General features: G+C 34.9%; 1 protein-coding gene across 10 annotated transcripts in view; it reads right to left on the reverse strand.

The window, feature by feature from the left end:
* Positions 1 to 22,232, reverse strand: part of SYCP2 (synaptonemal complex protein 2) — a 49,752-nt gene that overhangs the window by 23,062 nt on the left and 4,458 nt on the right. For 7 of the 10 annotated variants that reach the window (XM_054698551.1, XM_054698563.1, XM_054698562.1 and 4 more), the window contains 17 exons: positions 21,281 to 21,424; positions 20,330 to 20,460; positions 19,505 to 19,607; positions 19,180 to 19,204; positions 16,594 to 16,679; positions 15,906 to 15,991; positions 15,626 to 15,660; positions 14,635 to 14,777; positions 14,503 to 14,555; positions 13,057 to 13,102; positions 12,440 to 12,535; positions 8,802 to 8,862; positions 6,302 to 6,450; positions 5,202 to 5,276; positions 4,632 to 4,775; positions 2,228 to 2,324; positions 1,229 to 1,386 (listed from right to left, as the gene is read on the reverse strand). In XM_054698551.1, coding sequence (XP_054554526.1) covers positions 1,229 to 1,386; positions 2,228 to 2,324; positions 4,632 to 4,775; positions 5,202 to 5,276; positions 6,302 to 6,450; positions 8,802 to 8,862; positions 12,440 to 12,535; positions 13,057 to 13,102; positions 14,503 to 14,555; positions 14,635 to 14,777; positions 15,626 to 15,660; positions 15,906 to 15,991; positions 16,594 to 16,679; positions 19,180 to 19,204; positions 19,505 to 19,607; positions 20,330 to 20,460; positions 21,281 to 21,424 — 1,632 coding nt within the window. The remainder of the gene's footprint in view (positions 1 to 1,228; positions 1,387 to 2,227; positions 2,325 to 4,631; positions 4,776 to 5,201; positions 5,277 to 6,301; positions 6,451 to 8,801; positions 8,863 to 12,439; positions 12,536 to 13,056; positions 13,103 to 14,502; positions 14,556 to 14,634; positions 14,778 to 15,625; positions 15,661 to 15,905; positions 15,992 to 16,593; positions 16,680 to 19,179; positions 19,205 to 19,504; positions 19,608 to 20,329; positions 20,461 to 21,280; positions 21,425 to 22,232) is intronic. The other 3 variants (XM_054698556.1, XM_054698559.1, XM_054698561.1) reach the window with 3 other exon arrangements.

The following is a 22,232-nucleotide window of genomic DNA, read 5'->3' on the forward strand; positions in this document are numbered from 1 at the left end:
AACTTCTTTCCTGTAGTAAGTCCCCCCTTTACCACAGCCACAGATACACATAACCCAAATCAAATAATAACCTGCCCTCAACACCAGAAAAATACCCTCTCCCGTCTTATTTTGCCTCTGCCAGCTATATTCCCTAGCGAACCCGCCAGTACTGCCCCATACTGGAGGAGGGCTTGTACAAAACCCCGCAGGTGTTGCTGCCGCAAAGACAGAGGGCCTCTGGGGCCACGCCACAGCACGGAACCACAGTGCTCCTACTAAGAAACACTAATGTGATGATTTCAGCCATGACTCTCGCTATTTCCTCACATCTTCAGCTCTTCCACTATCTTTCTGCTACATATCCATTGAAAAGTTTTAAAAATCCACCACCTATTCTTTCACTGTAACACCAGAGCTGCTAAGTCTCATCAGAAAATCACACATTCTAAACAAATGCCATGATAAAATTCAGTCTTAAATTGAAACTGGGCCCTTAATATTACCTAACACTTGCACTTAGTCCTCTCCAAATCTTTACATGTCCCTGAGTCCTCTGCTGCAACAAATCCCCATGAGACACTCGATGTCCTTGCCCTTCAGAGACAATAGAAGCTTTTAAGTGTTCCTCATCTACAGCCTTACCTGCAGCTCTGATCGCTGCCCATTTCTCCAAAAAGCACCTTTCTCTTAGGCACTGCCTGCTCTGTCCCTTTACCTGTCAGTGTTCATCTGACTAAACTTTGCAGCCCCTCCAAAAATCAACTCTCTCCATCTCCTGAAAAGCATGTCCCGATCTCTACCCTCCCAACCATTTCTAGGGTCAAGCACTCGCCCCCTCCATTAGGTTGCTACTGTGTCCTATGTATGAAACTGTAAGTACCTCACTAATCTCTCTAAACTCCATGGTAGACTTTAAGATATCGAGTCCATTTGGATCTTACATTTCTTTATTAGAATCTTCCTTGTAAAAGATGCTAATTTGTATAATGAAGAATGATGACAAAGCCATTTCTCCTACCAAATGTGTAGATCAGAGCTAAACTGAACAGATAGTTCTAAATTTTATTGTTAGCACAGTAAATGAGTGAGATGCCAGAAGGACCTTCCCTTTAAGGACAATAAATTGTAGCTATGGAAAAAAGGAACGCTTCAAACAAAACAAGACACTCTCACTGCCAAGCAAGTTAATAATTTCTATAATAACTTGATAAAAATTTATTTTATAAAATGCTTTCAAAGCAGTTACTTTGTCTGTATTATCTCCTTTATTTCTTCCTTCAGAAGGCCGAGATTTAAGGGACACAACATTATCCACTTTATTTTTCACTGTCTTAGGAGCACCAGGTTGTTCTGTTGAACTCCTCATTGGCAGTGATGGTTTAATTCTTCCTCTTCGTGGTGTTGCTAAAAATTAGGAGGACAAAGGACTGCTAAATTTGCAGTTTTCTTTTTTTAATTACATACTGTGATTGCAGTACTTTTCAGATGAGGAGGGCAACAAGGGAGCTTCTAGAATGTTTCCTGGGCTTTTGGTTCAAATGAATAAGTAAATATGGACGCTATTTACCCAGGTAAGAAATGGAGAAAAAAACGGTAGGGAAAGTACAGGAGATGAGTTCATTTGGACCGACTAAGTCCCACGTACCTGTTCGACATTAGACGCTGCCAAGGAGGCATGTGGGTATCTGGAACATCAGGCTATTGTTCAACTGTCATGAAGATCAACTAGACTGTATTTATGGCAACTAGTGTTCAGCATCAATTTCATTGTAACTTAGTTCTTAAAATAGAGGAGGCACTGTCTAAATACTTCCCAATGTTCCCTGTTGAATGATTTCAATCTTATAAGCAACTGGATGATATACACATGTCTGTCCCATTTTAGAGAAAGGAAACTGGTTCTAAACTCAGCCAGGGGATGATGTTCTTTACAAAGAACACACCTGGGAGTGGAAAACATGCCCATGCAGCCTGATTAAGTCAACATTTCCATCATGTCCCCTGTCTCCGGCTTTAAGTTATAATAAATGATGAAGTCCTGATGTCAATATTTTGAATAATGTTTATATGTCAATACCAAATATACCTTTCTTCCAACTGTTAAGACATTTGTAGTTTATATTCTGCCCATTTTTATATCCCCAATTTTTCCTCCAGGTAAATTATATCCAGAATATACCTGAATTTTAAAATGCCTGCTTTAAATATAATACTTGTAAGAATGTTTGAGGACTATAAAACTTACATGTGTTGATTAAAAGTACTGGACTTCTCACAGTGTATCTGTCTGAACCAGGAACAATCATGGATGCTTCAGACATTTTTCTTTTGTTAGGAGTAACCTAAATCACGTGAAACAACCACAATAAAATATACATTCACTTTTGAAATTAAATATCCAGCATTTTATTCATAACATTTTACCTTGACTCTACCCAAAAGACAGGGTGTTTTATAAAATACATGGTGTTCAGAAATTTGTTTTATCTTAATGTTTGATTTTAAGTGGGTAGCCAAAACAATGTAGTTTTAAAGAATACAGAATGTAGTTTTAAATACAGATGTAGTTTTAAAGAATACAGAATCTCCAGACTTATGAAATGCAGTACCTTTATAAATAGTTGAGAACAGTTTACTAATATTGATTTAACTAGTTGACTAGTGGCTCACAATTTCCAATCCATTTCATGTGGATGATTCTGGAGTAATAAGTTGCTACAGGAATTCAGAGACTCAGTGGCACACAAACTATTGGTTCCAACAGAGGTTTCCATTTTAGAGCTTCATGTAAGTAAGAGGAAGTCTAACTAGAATGACTGAAAAGAGTAATGGTAATAGATAAGCAGAGGCAGGGACTAAGGGACCAGGAGTTTCAGAGGTACCATGTAATTAAATGAGTAGATGACAACAAACTACAGAGAGGCATTGGAGAGTGATTTTTAAAAGAGAGAGAGAAAAAATAAAACTCCGATGGAGCTGTAAGTAGATGCACACATGGGGCATGGAAGAAAGGTGGGGAGGACAGGAGAAAAGGGAATATTAAGATTAACCAGAAAACAAGGCACTAAGCAGATTATTTTTAATGAAATTACAGTTCCTAGCAATATAGTGAGAGAAAGCTATTAAGTTACTTATTCATATAAATGCTTCAAACAGTTCATCCTTACAGAAATCATACTGTGTATTTAATAATACAATTTTTTCCCAAACTTCAATGTGCTTAAGATATTTCCCTGAGCTTAAGATTCAATAGGTTTTAAAGTAAGATTTTGTGTTATAAATAAGTACTCAAGTTATGATTTTGACATGAATACATAAAAGATCTATTCATTTAAGAGAAATATGACACTAGTCTTATGACATAAGTCTAAAGAGAAAAAATAATAAGAAACAAACTTGCCAAAATGCATGGGAGAGTGTGATTACAGTCACCTATTGAAAGGTCGATGCAGGGGCCAGCCGCACCAAACCTTTCACCTGTGATCAGAAAAAACTCCACAAAGTAGTAAATATGCATCAAGGCTGGCAGTTATGAGCACACTTTAGATGAATAAAGGGCATACGGAATAATCGACATGAATGAAAAGGCACACTGGCAAGAATGGACATGACAAAAGTAGATGGTAAGACAAACTTACTAAAGTGGAAAATATTTGGACAGACTAAAATTAAATTATAGAAGGTCTCAGAACTGAGTAAAAATTTAGATTCCGTGGAATAAGCACAGAGTTTACAAAGCTTTCTGGGCTGAAGAATGCTATGAGAATACTGGCATTCAGAAAAATCAGTGGTATTTCATACAGGGTAGCTCAAAGGTCAATTAGGAGGTGTCTGCACTGACCTAAGTGTGCTAAGATGAGTCACGGTAGAGGGGTAAGAAAGGATGCAGATACACTATGAACGGTGATCACGGGCACACTGGTTCCAAATACAGGGAAGAAGAGGCTGAAATTAAGGATATCGTCAGAAAAATGAAAGGTAGAATTACTGAAGTATGGCAGCAGATGCAAGTTTGAGGCAAAAGATAATGGCAAAAGATAAGAGACGTGACTTCAGAGCTGTGAAGACCCTGCACGTGAAGGAAGGCTCTAAGGGAGAGGCCTGGAGGGACCCAGAAGGCTGAGCGTCAAGGTTTCAGAGCATATGTACATTCAGGAGGTAGGGAGAGAATGTTATCTCTGATGGAGAAATAGAAGCAGAAAGAGAATTAAAATGCTAACACAGAGGTCAAAGGAGGAGAGAACATTCAGAGAGGGCTATTATTGATGTCAAGTGTCAGAGCAAGAGACAGAAGGCTGAGAAGTGGTCCTGCTGGAGACCCTCAATGGTGCAGGAGGAAGAGGAAAAAGAATCTAACATTTTGTTTCCTCATGCGAATAAAAAGATTATAAATTTGTATTCTACATGATAGTCACATGCAAAGATCAAAAAGCAAAGAGTGAAAAGTGGTAGTTACTTTGCTATGTATCTCTAATTTGGCATGTAAAACACTATCTTTTGCATTTGAAAAAGGCACCTAAAAGTACTCTGAAATGTCACTGATGAAAGTCATTAATCTGTAAATTCTAGATGCTTTTTTCTGTAACTACACACATCAATGATTTAAGCCATATTGTTTTACAAATGACTGTTTTTGGCACCACAGTTACCTCGAGTGAATTATTTTTTCTGTCCCCTTGATTACTCCTTTTGCTGTATTTTGGGGGTGCAGCTATTTCCTTTTGGGTGTTAGGTTTTTCTTTTACACTAAAGAGTTCTTCGTCTGGTGAGATTTGACTTTCTGGCACTAAAATCTGTTGGAGAATACAGAAAAGTATTTAAAACTTCAAACCATAGGAGGCTCTCAAAAATCACCGATGTCTTTAATATAAAGTTCCTGTTCACCTTACACTTACAACCCTTCTATTATAATTTTCAGTCCCATAAAGTGACCTAACAAAAAGCATCCACTTTTCTCAAAAATCAATCATCATAAAACAAAGCTTTGGCATTACTGGAAGGACATATACTTCTAATTAGTAAAGTAACCAAAATTGGTTATTAATAACAACCTTCTGCACTAAAATAAGTCACCAATGTTTTAAAATCATACATTGTGTTATATAGCACTCTGAGATAATTTATTTTTTAGACGTTTACTCTCCAACATCAATTTTATCACTCTGCTTTTATTAGGGTAAATTTAACCCAATGATAAATCATCTAAGTTAGACACATACCTGTGACCCACTTGCATCAAAAAGTATATGCACAGATGTCTTGGCTACTGAAATACCTTGTTTTGGGGTAAATTCCTAAAATGAAATTAATTCAAAGTGATATTATTTTCTTAGTCTTTCCATTTTAATGTAATTATTTTCTATTTTCTCCCCACATTACCAAATTATCTCAAATCATTATTTTGGATACAAACACACATAGAGTATTTCTGTGACTTCCCACTAGCCATCCTTTCTGTACCCCCAAAATTCATGGTGAACTGGTACTGTAGGTGGGGGCCTGTGAGAGGTGTAAGTCATGAAGGCAGGCCCTGTGAAGGAAGACCGGTGCCCTGTGAAGCCCAGAGGCTAACCCTTCCACCATCTGAGGACAGATAAAAAGGTCAACACTGCACCAGGCAGCAGACCCTCACCAGTCACCAATTCTTCTAGCACCTGGATCTTAGGCTTTCTAGACTCCAGAACTATGAGAAACAAGTGTTTGTTGTTGAAGCTACCCAGAATAGGGAATTTTTATCATTGCAGCCCAAACAGACTGAGTCATCCAACTTGTCAATTGAGTATCTCCTCCGAACAAAATGTGAACTGTCACTTGTATTCCCAGTTCAACAAGAGGGAACGAGCATCTTCCACCGTCCTGGGAAGCCACTCATCTAAATGTCAGCCATTAACTGCAAAGGCCATTTCAAGTCCCAGTTCTACAATCTTTCCTTCAAGTCTGACTGAATGAGCATTCTTTCCCTCAATGTCTTCCTTTTCCCAGTGCCACTCATGAGTTCTCCTGAGGGATCATTCTATAATCCTCAGTGTTTAATATCTTGAAAAGAGGGGGTTATCTCATCTCACTTTTTAAACAGTTGGCAGGAATTCATGATACATTTCGAGTAGCTGCTGCTAATTTGGTCATCTGAGATTCTTTCAACGAGGTATCATTTCAAATGAGCTATTCCACAATACACATTTAAAAAACCAAAGATCTACATGTGATTTTAAGAGTTCTTGGGGAAAAAAAAAATCAATGAAACTTATAGCCCCAAATAACTGAGAGTTCTCAGAATTATGAAAGTAAACATGTAATTAAAAAGAATTTAAACACTTACCCTGTATTTATTTGCACCAAAAACTTTTTGAGCCACATTAGTGATTTCTAATGATGCATCAAAATACAAAAGCAATTCTTTCCCTTCTCTTTTACTAATTTTTACTATGTTTTTCAGAATGACCGTCAGTAGCTTCTTTGATTCTCTCACTGTACACAAACAAATCAGATTAGTTTGTATTTATTTCTGATGCCACTCTATAGTTACACTATAAATTTAAAAAGCTGTAGCATATTACTTTAAATGAATTGAAAAAAATTAACTTTAACTATTTAATCAATTCTGGTTCTCACTACCTATATAAACAAATTAAGTCAATTAGAATTTTCATTTCTTGATCTATAAAATACAGGGTAATCCATTAACCAATGAGTTAAAGTCTCAAATACATTCTGCACATTGACAGGTTCCTAGTATTCTTAGAACACATATGAGAAAACTATTTTCTTATTTTAAAAGAGGCAACCAAAGAAATAACTTTAATTCCATAAATAAGCATATTTCTAGGTATAGGCATCTATTCAAAAATTCCTATTAAATCTCAATTGTTATAAATATATCAATAAACAACATCTGATAAATATTTGAGTACCTGGAAATTGTGAGGTAAGATGGATACTGTCCTTACCACAATGAACTTACCAATCTAGTAGAGAAAAATATACTCTAAGTGCCAGTTTATAAGCAGTGTTCACCAGCTTTCCCCCCAAAAAATTACCCCCAAATTACCTGGCACCCCACTGATGTGCCTGTATTGTGAACTAAAGGCCACTATGCTCCTGCACCATCTCTCTGGGGTTCCTGCACCATCTCAGTCCTGATGGTGCCCGAGAGCTCTCCACACCCGCCTCCAGGGTGTACTTTTGGGCAGGAGGAAAATATCCTGAGGAAGAAGTCCCATACCAAGTAGACAAATTTGAATCTGTATCAGGAAAACCTCTGCTGGTCACACCATGACCTACCCTAAATATATTGTTTACTTTTACAATTATGTGAAACTTCCACAGTAATATTCTTTGATGATACTGGCAATTATTAATTGCCTGAAGGTTGTGGTGACATAATATCTAAATGCCAGTGGCTTTTTGGGGATAGAAAAGATAGTAATGCATTTTAATAGTAGTAAGTTTTCAGGCTTCTGAAATGAAAGTTAGGTGGCACTGAGGAGGATAACGCTCCCAATTTTGGTGATGAAGATTAGAGCACTTATAATGCTTTTGGATACTTCTGCCAATGGTTATAGTCCTCTGAAGTGCATTTGCTCTTTTCCTGCAGCTGGCTATGAACTTACAATAAATGCACTTATGTCAGTAGTCATTTGATTTTCAACAAGAGGACCAATTAAATTCATTTGGGGAAAGAAAAACCTATTCAGCAAAAATTCAGGAATAACTGCATATCATTAAAAAAACTCAATTCCTATGTCACATCATAACCAAGTTTTAATTTAAGATGCATCATAATCCTAAATATGAAGTTTTTCTAGAGAAACAGGGGAATACCTGGTCATTGACAAACAATAGGTAAGACAAAGCAATAACCATAAAAGGAAAAAAAAATGATCGTGGACTTCAAATCTAAATGTCTCTTCTTTCAAGACACCAACAAGAAAAAGAATAAGCAAGAAACAGACTGGGAGAAAACAGATACAGGACTGGTATCCAGAATATTTTATAAAAACTCAGTAATAAACACAGTCCAGTATGTTCCAGCTACCCCCATTTTTTAAAGGTCTTTCTCATAAATGGATGTTGAATCTTATCGAATGCTTTCTTAGCATCTACTGTTATATGGTTTTTAGTTTTTGTTTTGTGAGATGGTGAATTGTGTTGGCTGATTTTGGATACTGAACCATCCCTGTGTCCCTGGAATAAGCCCCATTTGGTCATGGTGTAGGATTGCCTTGATGCATTGTCAAATATGGTTTGCTAAGATTTTGTTGAGGATTTTTGCATCTGTGTTCACCAGGAAAGTAAGATAAAATACTTAAACAGATACTTCAGAAAGGAATATAAGTGGCTACTAAGCACACGAAAAAGTGCTGAACATTACTGGTCACTAGGAAAATGCAAATGAACTATTAAAAGACACCTCCGCATGCCCACTAAAGTGGCTAAAGTGTCTCGCTCCGTGAATCTGGGTGGCAGCATTCTGCCTGGTGCTTCTGTCCAGCAGCGTTATGCAAGTTCCAACTCCAGAAGTGGATAAACGAGGTTTGAATTTAATCAAACAACTAGCTTGAAACGGCAAGAGTCTTGGCAGGCTCGTGACTGCCCACGGGCCGGACTAGCTAGGGAAGGAAGCAAGTACAGGAGAAAGGTGGGGCTTTAGGGAAGAGAGGAGGGGCCAGGGAATTTGATTGTACTGAGCCATCAAATGAGTGTGAACATATGAAAATGCTTTTGGCTTTCAGGAATCCATTTTGTTATCCCAGAGAGAAGGCAACTCCTACTTCATATGCCAGGAATGAGAAGAGAATAACAGAAAACAGGTCTTATACCTTCAATGCTGTATACTTGTACTTTGTCCTCAGGCACAGTGACTGCTTCCCACTGATGATCCTTAAATTTAAAAACAGGTTTTGACCATAAATAATAATGTATTTCTGATTTGAAGCTTTATTAAACACTATGTCCTAAGTTATACGAATAATTAGGCTATAATTCACCAAAAATCAGTGAGTTTCTTGACTCCATCAGCTGACCAACATCATGCATGTCACATTCACTCTGTCTGCTCACACTTAAAAAAGCATGATGGTATTGATTCATTTTATGGTCTCCTATTCTTGGCCAAAAGAATAACTATCCACTAATATTTATTAGAAGATACCCTTTTTTAAAATTTTACCAAATCCTGTCATTTCTTTCTTCAAGTCGTTCTGTGAAATCATTCATTTCTTAATCCCCACTCGCTGATGGACTTTAGAGTGATACACTGAATGGTCATGGATAACAACCTAAAATGTTTTTCCTTCCAAGCATTTCATGAAAGTCTGCATAACTGAACAGTACTGAATTCACAAAAAATAACAGCAAAAATTAGATACCCATTTCTATGAGATGGAACCAGTAATCTTGTCAGCAAAATAAATCAAATTCTTTTAAGATCTCATTCATTCCACAGAAATTCCACTAAATCCTCAATTTCTAGCAACTCCCTCCTCTGCTTCGCCTTAAGTGAAAGCAGGCAATCAATCATTCCCCCCCCCCACCACGGCCCCCGTCCTTACAGCACTAATTCTCCCACACCTTACACCTTGGGGTCGGGAGCAAAAAGCTGGTGTCCTTTCCTCTCCTGAAGATTTAAGCAGCTGCCTATTTCTCCACATATAAAAACCAGCTCCTCCGAGTCACACGCCCGCCAGCACATACACTCTCCCTACTAACTGCCGTCATCTATTCACTTTCAAGTGATTCTTCCTCACGTTCGGAGGAAGCCACCTTCCTTTATACAAAACAACGTTGTGGAAACTTTCAAAAGGCTTTTTTAAAACTAGAAATCACAGCATGAGGAGCTCAAAGGAAGCCCTGACCCAGCTTCAATATTTACCAACATATGGAGTGTTCACATCTCTGCGCACCTTCACCCTGACTCTCCCTTCTGTACACACTCTTCCTAGTGACCCCCTTAGTGTTTTCCCAATGTCTCCATCACCCCATCCATTTTAAAAGCTCTTATCCTTAAAACAAAATACCTAATTAAAGCTCTCCCTGGAATCTATGTCTCACTTTAGCTACTACTGTGCTTTCTTGGAATGTGACGTCTGTACTTTGTGCTGAAACCCTCGTCATGCCAGTGAAACTACTTTTCATGGATGGCCAGTTTTTATTTTATTTAGCATCTGTGTTGACAATGTCAGTGATTTCCTTTCATAAAAACACCCTTTCCTCACCTTCCGTAACATGATACCCGTTCCATTTGTCCTCTTTTAGCTAATTCTTCAGGTATCCTTCAGGGCAGAACCTCTTCTGCCGATCCTTAGTCTGCTTGAATCTCCCTCCTCTCAAGTTTTTCTAAAATCCATCCATTTCCATCCATCCTCCTTGTCACTTCCCAAGTCACACCACCATGACTTCTCACCTGGATTGCTGCAAAGTCTAACTGTCTCTGGTCTTGTCCCACTTTAACCCATTTTCCCCACTAAGAGAAGTTCTGCCATGAACATGCTCCTCAGTGCCTAGCCTATATCCAGCACAGACTGAGTTCTCAAATAATTATTCATTGAATTGATGTCACCTGCTACTTATAAACCTTTTTTGGCTCCCCACTGCCTTATTTCTTTCTAATATCTTTTGCACTCCTCGTACTAACCATACTACGTATCTCTCAATTTTTTGACTATTTATTCATTCTTCCAATAAACATGCACCTATAAATAACTATAAATGAGAAAAGACAGGCCCCTGATTTTATGAATCTTACATATGATGGAGGGAGCAGCAGACAACAAAATAATTTTAAATAGCAATAACTACTACAAAGGAAATGAAAGAGAACATAGTGAATAATGTAGTTGGGAAGCTACTGTAGGCTGAGTGACCAAAGTAGCTCCTTATATAAGGAGGTATGATCTGTACTGAAATCTAAATGGGCAAGAAATAAGATACAAAGATCTGGAGGAAGTTTCTAAGCAGAAGAGCCAGCAATTTGAAAGATCTGAGATGAGTAAGACCTGTGTTAGAGGAACAGAAAAAAAGAATGTGGAACATAATAAGCGTAGTTGATGGTCTGAGGTGTCAGAGAAACAGGTAGGGGAGGGATCATAAAGATACTTCTGTGTCATGTTAAAGAATTAAGAGAAGGGTTTTAGCAGTTATTTTATGGAGAATGGCTTCTAGAGTAAAAGAAAATACAGGGAGAGTGTACTATACGTCTATAAAAACCCAGAGGAGAAAGAATTCTAAATATATTTTTGGGAAGAAGAATCTCCCAGCTCTAGATCAGTGTTTGGAACATAACATACATTTAGTATTTATAAACACTGTCCCTAATATACATGTACTATAATTCTTTCTTTTCTTCTCTAACATATTCATTAGACTTAGCTGAATACAGGCAGGAACTACATCAATCCTACTCTATACTCTTCTCCCCAAATTAAAGTCTAGTTCCTGAAGAAAATTCAATCAAAAACTCTGCTACAAACTTTGCATGAATATATAAAGTAACAAAAGCAGTCAGGGTCCCTGAGAAATAACTGCTGATATTTGGAATTCAATTTTAATGAAACAGTCAATTTTAATGAAACAATTTTAGGTATTCTAAAATAAAAAGAAATAAAAGCATGGGAAAATCCTAAGAGACATTTAGTTAACATTCCTTTCTAAAGCAATTACCTGGAACAAAAAGAAAAAAAAAATAGAAAAAATAAAAGCGTCATCACTAGTCACATCAGCTAGTGAATGCAGATCAATTCTTACTTAGATTTTGGTGACATGACCACATACAGTTTGAACTAGAAGTATACCAGGCAACAAGTAGGAAGTGGAGCTATTTGGAAACAATGGTTCAAGAGTTTTCCTCAGGTTAAAAGAGGTCAGTAGAAAATATGCCACCTGTTTGGAACACTTAAACATACAATATAGCAAAGAAAAAACGAAAATTCACTCTCTACTACTAGCAGGAGAATCAATCCTATTTTCAACAGATTTTGAAAATAAGACCACTTGTCATTACATGTTAATGTAATTTTTAACTGAGTATCTCTGTATTTGAGTAACTGTTGTCCCTTCTGGATTTAATTCATGTTCCTTTTTTTCAATTCACCTTCCTTTTCTTAAAATTTATTATTCATTGAACCTAACACTGGTTTATAACACTCTATATGACTCAGAGATAGAGGTTTACTTTGTTTGTATGTTAAATTTTATGTCACTGAAATGTAGTTTATTTCTGGAAAACTTGTTAAAAAACTAGTATTAAAAATTCTGCATGTAATTTTTCTGTTGTAATAAACATCAGACATAATTTTTAAGAAACGTGATTGGTTACCATGCTAATCAAAACTACGAGAGCTAACACTGAGAAATGTGAAAATAGCCAGAAAATAAAGAAATCCATATTCTTAAAATGAACTAAAACATTCTTATATATGCATATACATACATATAGTATAATAGAGTGAATAAAGCTTACATCATTATCTCCAGCAATGTAGAATGAAAGAGTCTGGCTCCCAAGATTAAAATCTATCCAAAAATCCTCCAGTTTCTCATCTGATGGTATTTGCAGCTAGTAAAATACACACATAAAACTATGTTTTTAAAAATGACAATAGAAAAGTATGATGTTATATACCTGGCTCAATTTCTTTATAAAGAACAGAAGTATAGCTAGAAGGTGAGGGAAGATAAAGAGATGAATACAACATTTAAACTTACTGAGAAACAAAAGAACTGTTGCTTTAATATTTTTCATAGAAATGAGCTAGCTCTAAGAAATCACAAACATTCCAAGTGCAAATAGCAGTTAAATATTAGTTTGACTTCATAAATGAATGACAAATCAATATAAAGTTGATAAGGAAAATGTGAAGAAGTGTGGACTTTATATTTCAGTTACCACTGGTTACTTGGGAAATGGAATGTTCCATTTCATAAGATGTCTCTTAGATATAAATACTAACCAGCCAGATGTGATCTAATTATGAAGATCTTTATAGCTTTTTGTTAACTAATAACCTGTAATTCGCTTGAATATTGAGCATCAAACTTCATTCAATGAAGACAATGTCTGCTAAATTTAAACTTTACCTCATATTTATCAAGAAATGCTGATAAACAAGGAAATGTAAAGACCCTGAAATAAAAAGTAGTTTCAGTTAGAGAAAAAATTATAAGCCTTGCAGCATAATCTTGACTAGCCATAGAGCCATGCTGGTAGTCAAAGGAAATCAGGTGGTGGAAATAATTTAAATATTTCCTTCTTTATTACTTTTTAAAGTAGAGCGTAATGGAAATTTGTTTCTGTAAAACACATTACTATGATGATATTCTCAACACAAATTACCAAATTTTTGTGCTGTCATCTATGAGCAGCGATTCCTAGTTTAGTTTATATTATTAATGAATAGATGTTTCCATAGGATTTAGATGGGAAAAGAAAAGTGACTAATACTGCTAATAAAAGTGGCTGAATTCACTAAATGCTTTCGTGGCCTAATACTATTAATAAGCACTTAGCATACAATCATCTCATTCAATCTTCACAACAAACATGAGACAGGTATTAGCATTCTTATTTTACAGCAGAGGAAATGGAGGCAACCGAGGTTAAATAACTTGCCCAAGTTAGAACAGGCAGAGGGGACGCTGATTTAAATCCAAGTGGAATGACTCCTTTACATAACTCATCCTATCTTTCATCCTTAGCAAGTAAAAGTGAACTCATGAACATCTGTAAGATGCCAGGGAATGTTCTGCAAATTCTCTATTCTTCTGTGTTATCAAGAGTGATACAAATTTACCAATCCTTTCATGCCATTCCTGAAGTTAAATAATCTCAGAAAGAACATTCTTGCAGTAAACATTCTTGATAATAGAAGATGACTTATGCTTCTTATATTTGGGTCAGGGAGGTAGCTCAAGTAATATACCTAGATTTTTGGGCCTCCTCTGGTGGCGCAGCGGTTGAGCGCTGGGCTGCGAGGCTGCCCGTGGCCTCTGCAGCACCGGTTCGATCCCCGGCCACCGGTGAGGATCCTATATGGTGCGCAGACCTCTCCTGCCACGCCCACTGTTCCCCTCAGCAGTGTGTTTCGTCAGTCTGCCTGTTCTGTTCCCCGCTCTGGCTCTGGTGAATCCTCTCACCCTCCCGCGCTTCTGACTATACCCAGTGCTTGTATAAATAAATCTTTAAAAAAAAAATCTTAAAAAAAAAAGCAATATACCTAGATGTTTATGATTCCTCAAATACAAAGCTTATATGATAATGTATATACAATTCTGAAATATAGCAAACCAATTTTAGACATGCAAAGTTATTAACATTAAAATAAAAATGCATTTTCCTCTAAAAACTAAAACAAAGACGAACAGGATTATTTCAGTCTGTCAGTACAGCAGTTTACTAAATGAGGTTACAGTGTGGTACTGTAAGGTATCTTTAAATATCCACCCACATTTTATACTCCAACTGAACAGGACAAAGTTAAATCTTTACGCTTCAACACTGTGTCCCCCTTCTTGCATTAAGTTTACCTTCTCTTGTCTCCAAGCATGCCATTTACAAGGTTGAGAAATATCCTGCAATCCTAATTTTAAAAAGAAAAACTTTTAAAAAGCATAGTAATTTTTGAAAACTGTTATAATGTTATTTTTTATATTACTTACTGTTTCAAATTCAAAGTCTTTAATTCCTTTAAATGCATCAGCAATAAAATCCATTGAAAACCACTGACATGCCAGTTCTTGTCTTTGTTTTTCTGTGGTCATTCTACATAAAGCTTCTACTATACCTACTTGTAAGTCATAATCTTTAAAAAAAAAAAAGTCAATGTATTATTTAAAATTATGTAAACTGAGAGTTTATAAAACTCAATATTAGACAAGCAAGAGAAATAAGGAAAATATTAGTGTAATTTACCATCTTTTGCCTTTTCCTTTGTATGAATTAGAAAGGCTCATCGTAAATATAGCCCAAAGAACAAGTTTATTAATAGGAGGGAAAAGGATATTCCCCTCCCCCAGGAAAAGGATATTTTAAAGGAAACCCTTAAAATACTCAAAGACTGCCATTCCATTATTATTAGAGTTGGAAATAGTAAAATAACATACAAAAGTCTATAAATCGCAGTCTTTGTCTTCTTTTTGTATAATAGGATACTTGTGGTTAACTCAAAGTACTTTAAGACAGTGGTTCATTCTATCTGTAAGTAACTACTAAATTACTTATCATATGAACTTCTCATATGAAACATAAGAATTTTAAGATCTTTTAATAAATGCCATTCTCTAAAAACAAATATTATCAATCCCAAGAACATTTAATCTTCTTAATTTCATAATGTACTATTTGAGGAATTTCTTAGCAAGAGTAATTTACATCTGGACAATGTGGTTATTGGAAAATTAAGTTATATTAATAAGTCTATCAATTAGGCACAAATTACATTAGACAACAGCTAATTCATACTAAATTATTATTTTGGTCCCAAAGAAGTTCATCATTAACATAAAATTGCTCAATTATACATAAATAGTTTATAATTCCTTCATATACCCTCCCTATATTACAATGTTATTGCTTTGATTAGAGATATGATATTTCATTAATAAATCTAGAATACTTTTAAATATAAACATTTTGAAAAGACATACTTACCTCCAGCTTCTAAAATCCTTTCTCCCATATTACTCCTGTGAATCAAAATAACAGCTCATATACCAGACTAGTATTGATTAAATAGAAATCCCCCATGTTTGTGGGGAAAACCTAAAATTTACTTTTGGCTAGTATCACAGACTTTTGCAGAAAAATATATTCTTAAGTTATAAACCTGTATTAGTTTAAATTATTAATGCAACTAGTAGTTGCCTTATGTAATATTCTTCAAATTTTCTTGGCTTGAGTCACAAAAAAACAACATGGTAAAAATTATTACATGAGTATTAACATTTCTTGGTTGGAGAGTATTTTCCTGGCCTCTTGAGGCATTTTGTCAAGCATAGCATTCATTTTCTTCAGTGTCTAGAAAGAAAAAAAGAATCCATTAACTTTGTATCTTCAATGGAATAATAACTATTTAGAAAAATATTCTAGGTACATAACCTTAGAAGCCTATTTTTCCTTAAAAAGCATATATACAAGAATGGAGAAGGGTGGATGAAAGAATATAAAGTAGAAAATAATGAAAACAAAAAAGCTACAGGATAGCAAAAGTAGATCATACCATGACTCCAGTATTTAAATCATTTATATTCTTTGCGGTATGTTTATTAGTGCTCTATTACAAAAATTAAGGAAACAAAAATATATACCTTAATATATTTTTGTTTTAATACATACACACACACTTATATACACAAATACAGGTTCTTCTTAGCATTTACTTACAAATTCCTAATATCTTAATGTAATTCATTTTCATTGAGTTATAAATAATACATAAACCCATATAATTAAGAATTTTCAAAAAAAATTTAAGGAATGTATTCATTATGTTAGTAAGGCATGAATTAAGGCCACAGAAATGCACTAATAATTCAGATAATCATTCAATTAGAAGAACAGCTACAAAATTTTCTTGCCTTTCTCATTTTTAGTTTTAAAAGAAAATCCAATTACTTTACCTCCTGCTGAATACAAATATTCACTCTTGAGTCAATAACCAGGGCACAAATTCGAGGTATAAAACTTTCTGCTACTTGTCTTTTACCTGAATAAAAATGTCAAATTATTAGTGTGTATTTTAAATTACTTTAAATGGTAACATTTTCTAATATGAGTTAATGGGAAGGATGTACTAGTTCAGTTCAGAAGAAAGCCCAGTGGCCTGGATATCAGGAGACATGAAGTTCTGTCCTGGTTCTGAATTTCTAACTAGCTATGTGACTCTAAAAAAAGTCCGCATGTCACTGATTGTGACTCTGGCAAGGAATAAAGGCAGATCCAGCATTTTCTTTCAAATACATGACACAGTACTACTTTTGAATGAAATACATACAGTTCAAAAAGTGAAACTTGTATTTTGAGTTCTATAAAAATTGGCTTCATTAAAGTCATACAGCAAAATTTCCATAAGGGCCACCAACACCTCTCAGTCGCATGATCTAAATAACTTGAGCTACTTTTGAAAGTTAACCCTGTTCTCAAAAAATGAGTTTTTATCAGTATTAATGTTTAGCAGAATCACATTATATTATAATGCAAATTTTAAAGATAATTTTAAACAGCTATATTGCAATAGATACTGGAAAAAAAAACCACTCAATTAGGTGAAAAGATGTGATGTACTGTTAAAACCTGAGCTGGATCACTTTATAATCATCGGTATGTGACCATTTTGGCCCTCCTTAAGTATCCAAACCAAGTATTTAGACCAGATTACTATGTTAATTGCAAAGAAATCAATGAAAAAACTGCATCATTAACTATTAAAAAATAGCAATTGATATTTTAAAACATTTTGGCTACAGATACGGGAAACAGCTTTTCCTTTCCTAATAAACAATTTACCAGCCTCAATCCCCAATCCTAGGCAACAGAGATAAAATAACTTGAATCTGATTGCCTGGCACAAAAACCTGGCTCAGGATAAGTGCAAGGATGGTCGATAGCATGTTCTCCATTTACTACTGCAAATTCTGTTCCATCAGAAGTCGGGAAATTCTGGCCCAGAAACAAAACGTGAGCCACTGTCAAGTTTTATATAGCAAATGCTTTGTAGAAGTATCCGAATCCACCACCTCTTTTGAATAGTGTCTAGGTGAGTGTCCTCCACTTCCATAAACTGAGCCAACATCAGTTACATGAATTTTTGAGGGAAGCAGAGGCTAAATATGATCTCCTGACTTACCTCTCATAAAGCAGTTCTATTACTTACTTAGCAGTAGTAATGTTTTGTTACCTTTCAAACTCAGGGCTAAGACCAAAATTTTTCTGAACAAGAACTGCCCTCCACCATTATTATCAAACACTGAATGATTTGGGTAATTAATGTGGGTTGTGAACTGAGCATATTCCTTAATGAATTCAACCAAAACGTAGAAGGCAAAATAGTGCTTATGAGAAACTTGTACTGTGTAAAGTCATTTCTATGGAACTAATGCTATCCGAGTCATGTGTAATGTGACTCGTTATGTGTAACGTGTTGCTTCATACATTTCTCAGGCTGTCAAAAGTTAAAATAAAATGTGACATCTTTATTCCCACACAAATTTGCAGAAGATATAAGTTTCCAAGCTCCAGCTATAGTTCCTGCAGAATTTTGAACTTTGATGTAAGCACAAAAGAAATTTACATATTTCAAAATCCATTTAATATGCAGTTGAAGAACTTTCTCCACTTCCTCTACCCTTCAATGAAAAGCAATTAATATGCATGCAATTATATTCTAAAAGGCAAATATTAAGAAGTTAATATTCTACAAATGCTTTCCCTGTGATGACTATGCTAAATTAAAAATCATGCTCAGGGATTGATTTTGGTATTTGACATTATCTGAGTGAAAGGACATTTTCTAATGCAATATACACAAAAGCTCATTACAGAGAAGCATGAACAAACAACTGCCATCAGTTCTGGTAACAATGAACACTAACTTTGAACCTTAAGTGAAATGCCATCCCCCAAAGGCTATTCTCCATTCCTCCTTAGCAGATCGGAATTACAAAAATATATATATTTTGAACTGCATCAATAAAACATTTGTGGAAATTTCTCTCCTTTCCTATTATGGAAGTGCCTACATAATATCCTTGATTTCTTTCCTTGGTCCATGAAACCTAAAATATTAATAAAATATTTCCTACCTAGTCTTTTACAGAAAATGTCAATCCCTGGATACTATTAGGACGATGCTACAAAAATTATAAAATTATACTAAAACTCTAATAGCAAATTATTGCTCCATTAGAAGTTAAATGTTTAGGGCCTCCCCTGGTGGCGCAGCAGTTGAGCGCTGGGCTGCAAAGCTGCCTGCAGCCTCTGCAGCGCCGGTTCCATCCCCGGCCACTGGCGAGGGTCCCACATGGGGCGCAAACCTCTCCTGCCACCCGCTGCTCCCCTCAGCAGTGTATTTCGTCCATCTGCTTGTTCTGCTCCCTGCTCTGGCTCTGGTGAATCCTCTCACCCTCCCGCGCTTCTGACTGTACCCAGTGCTTGTATAAATAAATAAATCTTTGGGGAAAAAAAAAGAAGTTAAATGTTTATTATACCTTCATCACTGACGTCGTGTACGACCTGAAAAGAAAGTGAATACCTATAATTTGCTATCTTTTATACTATATACTAGTACAAATATTATTTAAAAATAACAGCCAACATTTGAACTCACCACATAATTATCTAACTTTTATTTATGATTTAACAATTTAATCATATTAATTTGGATAAATACTTTATACAATTTGAACAGACTAATCCAACCAAGTCACTAACCAATTTTCTAATGACATCTAGGCTTGGGACATGTAGAACACAACGTCCTTTTTAAAAATAAACCCATATTTTATAACATCAGTTAATCAATGTGATTTTTACCATCAAAAGATCAAATAAGTCTTCTACCATGTTTATAACAGTTTCATCTTTTGAATTTCCTTGACTCAGAATAATCTCCTTGGATTTTTCAAACCAGGTAACCATGTGAAAAAAGAAATGTACAAATGAGTTAACTTGGATTTAACTTTTATAATTTTAAGAATGTACTTATCTTTGTATAGAAGTAAACTTGGGAACAAAAAAAATCAAAAATTGCAACATATCAAACTTAGTTTATGCTTTTAAACATCTTTGTTGTTTTTATTGTTTGGTAACTCACTATAATTTCCTGTATTTTATATAGGACTGAAGTTAATCCTAATTGCAGGTGGATCTTTATTTCCTCCTTTAAATTCCTATTTCAGGTATATTTATATAACAGATGAAAATAAACTGCCATAGCATCTCATTTTTGCAGTGTTAGTATCTGAAAGTTTGGTATTATTATACTTTATTCAGATTATTTACATGCATTATCAGGTTTCAGGAACTGTTCTATGCACTGGGTATACAGCAATGAATGTAACAAACAAAGTCAATAGCCCAGCTTCTAGCATGGGAGACAGACAGTAAACAACACAGAAAGATAAAGACAGCGGCTAAGATGAACCAAATTCACATAAATGAAAGAAATTCACATAAAGGAGCCTATATACAGTTTCCCTGTGATCTTTGTAGCGTATCGCACGTTATAAAAATACTTTGTTTTAAAGTATTATATAAAATGTCCACTTTTTTTTAACAGTTTGGATATTTCTAATTTTATTTTAAACCATACTTTTTACCATATTTTCACTACTCAAATATGTTACATATGCTATACTTATCTTCTGGACTAGTCCTTGTTTTATCATGGCTAGAAGACCAGCTTGCCCCAAAATGCTGATATTTTTGCCATATCTCCCAACAGAAATCAAAATGGTGGCAACAGTTCGGACATCCTTTTTACTAAGCTCCTGAAACAAAAAGCATACACTTAAATATCTGTAAGCCCAAAAAAAGTATGCGCTGTGATAGGAATTTTATAATCCTCACAAATTCCAAAAGTCATCCATCCTCATATTCTCCATATTGTAACGGATGAAAGTGTGGTTTTAAGAAGCAATTGCTAAAGCCAACTACCGAGGAAGGATAAACATGCAGGACAAAATATACATCTGTAAAAATTCAAGAAAATTTAGGCTACGATAGAATGAATCAGTTACCCTCCATTCTAGAAGGTTCCATGTATTTAACTAATGGATGTAAGAAATCTAACCCTTTTTGATTTACAGTAAATCTCGGAGTAGAGTATCAAAAATCAGCTCTCATGTATAACAATGCTTCATATACAAGAAATCAAGTCCAAGGTTTTGGGGTGATTTTTTGCTTGTTCTTTTGTTTCTTTTTTGCCAGCATTAAGCATTGTCTCTATAACATGAAGAATATGCTAAAAAGTTTTGAAACAGATCATGTTGTTTGAAAATCAAGGAGGTAAACTTAATTTTCCTCAATTTAAGTAATAGTTAACAATGTTAACACCATGTTACAGAAACATGAAGAAACACAGCTTTCTGTGTATTTTATTCAGAAAACCAAAGTACAGTATGTTATTTGGGACTGTTCAAAAAAAAAAAAAATGCCGTGGTGAAATAAGCACTTGTTTCTGAAAGTGAGCATGCTGAACAAGCAACGGCCAGCATTCATTCGTTTGTTTCCTCTAACAGCATATTTCTTTCTGGACAGAGAGTGCTATCTAATAATTTTAATAATCATTCAGCAAAAATGAATAATTACCCTGCATACTAGGTCATCCAACTTGTGGAAAAATTGTTTGCTGCACTTAACTTTCACATCTTCACAAGTATCAATTTGTAGAAGAGCCTTCAAAGGTTTGAAATCATTTTTTCTTAAAGCATCATCAATGCATTTTTCGAACTGCTAAAGAAATAAGTTAATGACATAAACACTGAATCAAAGTCAATTAGTTAACTTACGCAATCTAATAATTAGAGAATTCACATAAAAATTCTCAAAGGAGTTTACAGAGTATTAATTCAGTTATTAAGAAAACCTATCTATTATTAAATTTGGAGCAACAGAGATAAAGTTTCAATAATAACAAGACTTTATATTTTAAAAAAGCTTAATAACTTTCCATTTCATTATCTTTTATTGGAAAGTCATTACGTTGAACTCAACAAAACCTGTTAATAGAAGAAAATCAAATTTATATAGTAACTAATAATACCATGGACAAAAGTCTACATATCTATCAACTTCTTAATGAGGTTTAGTTTTCAAAAATTTTAAAGATGGCTAAAATCAACTAATTAATCATAACACAGATACATACAAACACATTCAAAAATATCCACATACACACACAGGGTGATTCTTCATTTAAGGTAACAGATAAGGTTCTGAGAAACTCACTTTAAGCAAACCAATGACACCAAAGGAAAGCAGGTACTCACTAAGGTAATTTCTTTCAACATAGGCTAGGGTTTTTTTTTTCCCTCATGAAGGTTATAACAACATGACATTGAATGAAATGTTATGGAGGACTTGCTGTGGTGTGTGTATTTATTTACCTATGCATTTATTTATGATATTATATATTTATAGCCTTTACAAAATCTGCCTTCCTGCAACATAAAGAATTTTCATACCACAATCCAATGTCCAAACTTGGTGGTAAATTGTATACATGTTACACAGGTATATTAAAACTTACTCTTTACTTAAA

Source organism: Talpa occidentalis, unplaced genomic scaffold (genome assembly GCF_014898055.3).
Source record: "Talpa occidentalis isolate TD23 unplaced genomic scaffold, MPIMG_talOcc4v2.1 talOcc4.10, whole genome shotgun sequence".
NCBI classification, from domain to species: Eukaryota; Metazoa; Chordata; class Mammalia; order Eulipotyphla; family Talpidae; genus Talpa; species Talpa occidentalis.